The following is a 5,863-nucleotide window of genomic DNA, read 5'->3' as shown; positions in this document are numbered from 1 at the left end:
TCGGTCCTGGCTCCCGCTCTGCAGCTCGCCAGCGCGGGTTTCCCGGCTGAGTAGGCGCAGGGAAGCACGCAGAGGGCGGCGGCGGCGGCTCCCGGCGGGCGCGCGCGCGCGGCCGCGCCCCTTCCGGCGGCGGAGCGGGCTAGGGGCTCGGCGCGTGCGCGGCGGGCGGGCGCGCGGCCATGGCGGACGCGGTGCTGTTCCGGCGCGGCACCGGGCAGGTGGGAACGGCGGGGCGGGCTGGGAGCGGGGCCTTGCCATGGCGCTAAAGGGTGTGTGGTCTCCCCAGAGCGACGACTCGGACATCTGGGACGACACGGCCCTCATCAAAGCGTACGACAAGGCGGTGGCCTCCTTCAAGGTAAGGGGTCGGCGCGGCCGTGGCTGGATGCTGGGGCTGAGGCCGCTGGCTTGGCATTTATTGGTTTTCTCCTTTCTCTTCCCTAAGAATGCCTTAAAGAATGGGGAGTGCTCGGAGCCTTCAGACAAGCAGGAGCAGCGCCTGGTGATAAAGAGAAAAAACCATAAAAAGAACAGAAATAGAAACAAGAGCAATACAGCGCCTTTGAAACAGGTCGTCTCACTTGTAAATGCCAGTGGTACTTGTACTGCATGTTGTACTTCCGTACTCAGAAGTTGCTGCTTCATCACCTTGAGAGTAACATTTTGGGATGGTGGTGTAAAGTGATAACGTTATAAATTTCAGGTTACATAGAGGAATTTCAGTAAATACAAAGGAAACACTGTAGGTGGCATCTGTCTTTCTGGACAAAAAGTAGCTTAGGAAGAGGTTCTGTCCAGCCGTGTAGATATTTACATGCTTCCCTTGCTTCTGTTGCAGTGGAAAGTCGGTGACAGCTGCAGTGCTGTTTGGTCTGAGGATGGTAATTTGTATCTAGCAACTATTGCCTCCATCAACCAGAAGAGAGGCACATGTGTTGTCACTTACACAGGATATGGAAATCAGGAGGAGCAGAACCTGTCTGATTTACTTCCTCCAGCCAGCAATGAAACAGTAAATGGGATGGGGCATTCTGGGGAGGTGAGGGACTTTTTCATTTTTCTGTAAAGAGTTGGGAAAACAGGAGAATCAACTTCTTTTACTATGTCTGGTGGCATTGCTGGTGTTCAGAGTGAGAAGCAATGCACAATTCTGTTGTAAAAAGACACAAGCTGATGGAGAGAATGAAAGCATCCCTTTATTTCTTGAACTCAGCGTGGAAGAAAGGGAGTGGGCAACAAGAAATTCACCAGTGAAAGAGCATAGCTAAAATGATGAGCAAATAAAGTTATTCCTGTGTAGGACTGGGAGGGCTGGAGAGAGGGAAGTATGTGAATGGGACTTTCCAAGCTTTTTTGCACTAAAATTGCTTTTGTAAACTCCTCTTTAGTGCATGTCATAAAAATGTCTTTGTCTTCTAGAATGAAAATGAGACTCCATATTCAACAGATGAAAGTGAAAAATCTTCCCAGTCACCTCGAAACAAAAACAACTGTACAAAAGCAAGATTTTCCCCTCAAAACTTGAGATTTCCCACACCACCACCGCCAGCCCCAGGCCTAGGAAGGGTAAGCTCAATTAATTGAAATAATTTATTTAGCATTGCTAAGTGTGGTATTATTGTGAATCCTTAGACAATATGATGATATTTATCATTGCCTAGAATTCAGTTAGCAGCATTTTGAGAATGGATGTACAGATATGCATGTCAATCAATATCTGTTGGTCTGCCATTTTGTAATTATCTGGCCACTATATAGTCCTTCTGCAGTGCTGCTGTCTAGTGAGGAGAACCTTCTGCTCCGTAGCTAACACTTGCTTTCCAATTGCTTTTTATCTTAAAAGAGGGATATTGTTCCCTGCATTCTGGTGCTGTGATTAATGACAGTGCTGTTGATGTTTTAAGATTTTGTGTTTTCTAGCCAATTGGTATGTTTCGCTTCATAGGACATTGAAGGCAATAAAGGTGATGTCCACATGTCATAGAGCCTCTCAGCTGTAGCTGCTCTCTTGAATCAGGAGTGAATGGGATATTGATACACCCTTCAGTTTTCCAATTGTGTAGGAGTCTAAATAATAGTGCAGCATTATGCTTTCTTAATAAGGTTTTATTTTATCTTTTTTCTGTTGTGTCAATAGATTTGTATCTAGATCTTTATTTAAGGACATTCATTAGCACAATGGAATTTAGTCAACTTTTGCCCCATCCGCACACAGGAGCAGGGAAATTATCTGTTCGCCTGTGTGAATATTTGATTTGTTTCTTCCTGATGAGAGTGTGACCATTGACTTCCACTTCGGAAAGCCTTTTAAAAATGTTTGTATTAACCCAGAGCTGTGTTTCAGCAGTGTTTACCTCAGTGACATGAGTAATCTTAAGTTGTACTTCTGAAGTTATGGAATGTGCCTCAGAAATAGCTATTTTCATTATTATATACATGTCTCTTAAGTAAAATGCTAATACCCCAAATTCCCTTTTAATTTATACTTTTCCACTTCTTTTTTTCCATGTAGTCTGGATCAAAATTCAAGGCATCTCCATCATTTTTATCTTGCTGGCCCCCACCCTTCCCAGCAGGACCACCAGTAAGTGACAGAAGAATGGGGAAGATAAGTATTGGTGATCTCAGGTTTTCTCACTGAATGTGCTCACTGCCTGTGTTTTTAGAACACATTTGTTCTGTTTGCCTGTATTTTTCACGATTTGTTTAACACATTCAGTTCCAAATATAATGATAATCTAATGTACAAGGTCTGATTTGCACTCATTTCTGTGACAGTGAAGCTGTTGGTAAGATTACCAAGGGATAAACTATTGGAAGAAACGACACTTTATATTAACAGCATTCAACTGAAGAAGATAGTAACACTTTTTGTGTACAGTACTCCGGTGAAGCTACAGGAGTCTTGTTTTTCCAAGGCTTTGGAAATTACATGTGTTCAGCAAACATCATCTCTGATTCCTATTCAGAGAACAAACTGAGGATATGTTCCTGTTTTTCAGTTTTATGTTTTAATCTTTTAGAATTAGTTGCTCTCTAATCTGGGAAACACCATATTGAAACAGACATTTCCTTTGTGATTCCTTAGTTGATTCCTCCTCCACCACCCATGAGGCCAGACTCTGCTGAGGATGACGAAGCATTGGGGAGTATGTTGATAGCCTGGTACATGAGTGGTTACCACACTGGATATTACCTGGTATGTGCTGCTGTAGTTTTGAAGTGTCTTGGTAATTTTGCACTGCTGTTGGTGCTCCTGTTTGCTGCAAGAAGCCATACAAGAAAGGCTGCTTTTTAGGTCTCTTATTCTGATTTACAGTCACTACATTTAAGGGTGTTTTGTATTGTGTAAGTACTGAGTTGAGTAGAATTCACGTGAGCCAGCATATATATGTGTGTATATATATTTAGATGATGTTTTAGTACTTTGTTCAACTGGAGGGGTCCTGTCAGGTACTTTTATAGCCAGTGTTTTACAACCATTCTAAAACGACCAATTCTGTCTTTGTCAACAGGTGGAGTAAATACAATTATTTTTCAATAGTCTTCTATGTATTTTCTTTCAGTATGAGTGGTAGTATCACATTTAAGATCAGATTTGTCATTTCTGCAGAGATTGTTCATCAGTAATTGTTTAATGTCATTGTGAAGGTTCAGTAGAAACTGTCAACATAGTTGTGAAAATTTGTGACTTGTATTATTAATTTTCATCTGTGTACTTATGAAGAAAGAAAATGTGATGAACTCTTTGCACTGAGGAAGTAGGAAAGGGAGGATTTTGTGGTTCAGATGACGAATAGCTGTGGATTGCTTTAATTTACTTTCAGAGTAATATATACAAGTATATATTTGAAATTATTTTGTATAGCCTCTGATTATAAAGAGCACATGTAATTGGGCTTTTATAATTTCTAAACTGCCCATTCTGATTTCCAAAGAAAGTTTAAAACTGCTTGTGATTTGTAGAGGACTGAAAAAGATTGTCCAGAAATGGTTTTGTTCTGCAACTAAAGCTTTTATGTGCATGTTGGCCAAACCGAGATTTTACTAAATTGTATCCTGTAGGGTTTAAAACAAAGCCGAATGGAAGCAGCGCTGGAGAGAGAAACACATGCAAAGTAACCACATATCCACCATTGCTCTGAAGGATTGTAAGTATTGCAGCTTTGTGGTAAATGAAGATACAGTCAAGTTTTGAACTCCCTTCAGAAACCTCTTGGCTTTGGGACTTCCATCCACTCTTACGGCTCTCTGAAAAGACTACTTCTGCCAGTAGTAATCCCTTCTTTGCAGCTGTGGAATTGTATTTTTGTAGCTAGAATGAAGGAAAGTATTCATTGTTCTGATGAGAGTTTTAACTACAGCATCTGTCTACTTAACAATTAACAGTGCAACTTATTTGAATTATTAATAGTTCATAGTGGGCTGTTCTGGGAGCAAAAGGTTGTAAGTGAAATGGATTTTTTTCATCTGTGTTTCCTTACACAGATAGGAAGGTTGTAGCTAAACTTTGTTTTCAGAAGAAATTCAATTTGGTAATGTTGAGCAATTCTGTTCTCAGTACTTCGGTACCTGTGCTTTTATTTGAAATGCTTTGTCCAGAATTCTCCAGTGTATTGTTCACTTCCTTATAAAACAAAACTATATTCTCCTAGGGAATTGCTTTCTGATTTTCTGTGACAACATGTAATTTCTGTGTAATTGAGTAATTCTTTGTGTGTTTAAAACAAAAAGCTCTTTTATACTAATTCTTGCTTCTTTTTTAAAGCCAGGTACAAATCTTTTCCACTGAGAGGTGTGTATCAGTTATGCATTGGTGGTTGATGGTGAAGAACTGAATTTTATCAAGACAATTAGTCATAACATTTTCTTAACACTGTCTCTGTTAACAAATAACATCAGACTAGTAATTAAATGTGCATTGAAATGAGCTATTTCTTAAAGACCTCTAGTCAAATGTATTTCAAAAGCACTGCAGCAACAGAATACTTTTCACTTCCCTGAGGCAATTTCAAGTTTTCTCACCACATGATAGATTTGACTCTTTTGACCCCATGTGATAGATTTCATATATCTCTCAACATGTTTCAGACTTTCTGTCTGAATGGCAGCACCAGAACTATTGATTATGGAATCCTCTTAGGAGAGACCTATGGCAGCAATGTGTTTTACAGTGGCCACTGGTGGCACTAGCATGGGAAACAGTGTACTGTCATAGTAGGAGGGACATCTTACAGGTCTGATTAGAATCATGAAATATGACAGCTTTTTTCAGGAAGGCTATTGTCTTGTGTCAAATGTGTGAATAAAGTTCTACTTCTTAAACTTTGAGTTTAGGGATGTAATTTGTTTTGGGGTGGTTTTTGTTTTGAGCTTCCATAGGCATCTCTTGGCTGGATGAATGGCTGAAATACAGCAGAGACCCTTGATGTGTTGCCTTTTTCTGAGTTCCATTACTGAAAGCAAATTAGGGAAAGCCTGTGGAAACGTAAGTATGGACATAGGTTTCAGCCCTTACAATGTAGGGCTGAATTTTACTCTACTCTACTCTTAGTAGAGGCTGCCCACAAAACTGGGCAGTAATTTAGTTAATGCCAGTGGTTTGCTTAGTGAAATACAGGTGTGAACTTTACTGCATTCACTTCCTTTTCCTACTTTGGTTATGTGTCAAAAAATCAGTTTTCCCACAAGTAATTGAGCAAAAAAAGACATAACTTACCTAAGCTACTTTGAAGGCGCTTTTTTTTTTTTTAAATTGTCTAGGTGACGTAAATTAAGACTGATTGCAGTGAGGCAAAGGTTCTAAATCATCTTTTCAGATTGCTGAAGAGGCAGAACTGCCCTGTGCTTCAATCAGTTGTGT

General features: G+C 40.4%; 1 protein-coding gene across 4 annotated transcripts; it reads left to right on the top strand.

The window, feature by feature from the left end:
* The first annotated feature begins 154 nt into the window (after window positions 1–154).
* SMN1 (survival of motor neuron 1, telomeric) lies at window positions 155–5,331 on the top strand. Of its 4 annotated transcripts, XM_054003909.1 has the most exons (9): window positions 155–218; window positions 287–358; window positions 446–571; window positions 839–1,039; window positions 1,420–1,566; window positions 2,513–2,584; window positions 3,089–3,199; window positions 4,066–4,151; window positions 4,769–5,331. In XM_054003909.1, the coding sequence occupies exons 1-8, from the start codon at window positions 180–182 to the stop codon at window positions 4,120–4,122; spliced, it is 825 nt and encodes a 274-aa protein (XP_053859884.1). In that variant the 5' UTR covers window positions 155–179; the 3' UTR covers window positions 4,123–4,151; window positions 4,769–5,331. The 4 variants fall into 4 exon arrangements, with proteins under 4 accessions (XP_053859884.1, XP_053859885.1, XP_053859883.1 ...); XM_054003910.1 differs by having other exon boundaries at window positions 839–1,012; window positions 4,066–5,331; XM_054003908.1 differs by having other exon boundaries at window positions 4,066–5,331.
* Window positions 5,332–5,863: the final 532 nt, after the last annotated feature.

This window comes from Vidua macroura, chromosome Z (assembly GCF_024509145.1).
Source record: "Vidua macroura isolate BioBank_ID:100142 chromosome Z, ASM2450914v1, whole genome shotgun sequence".
NCBI classification, from domain to species: domain Eukaryota; kingdom Metazoa; phylum Chordata; class Aves; order Passeriformes; family Viduidae; genus Vidua; species Vidua macroura.
Note: the sequence above shows the minus strand (reverse complement) of the source record. Positions and strands in the feature narration are given on the sequence as shown.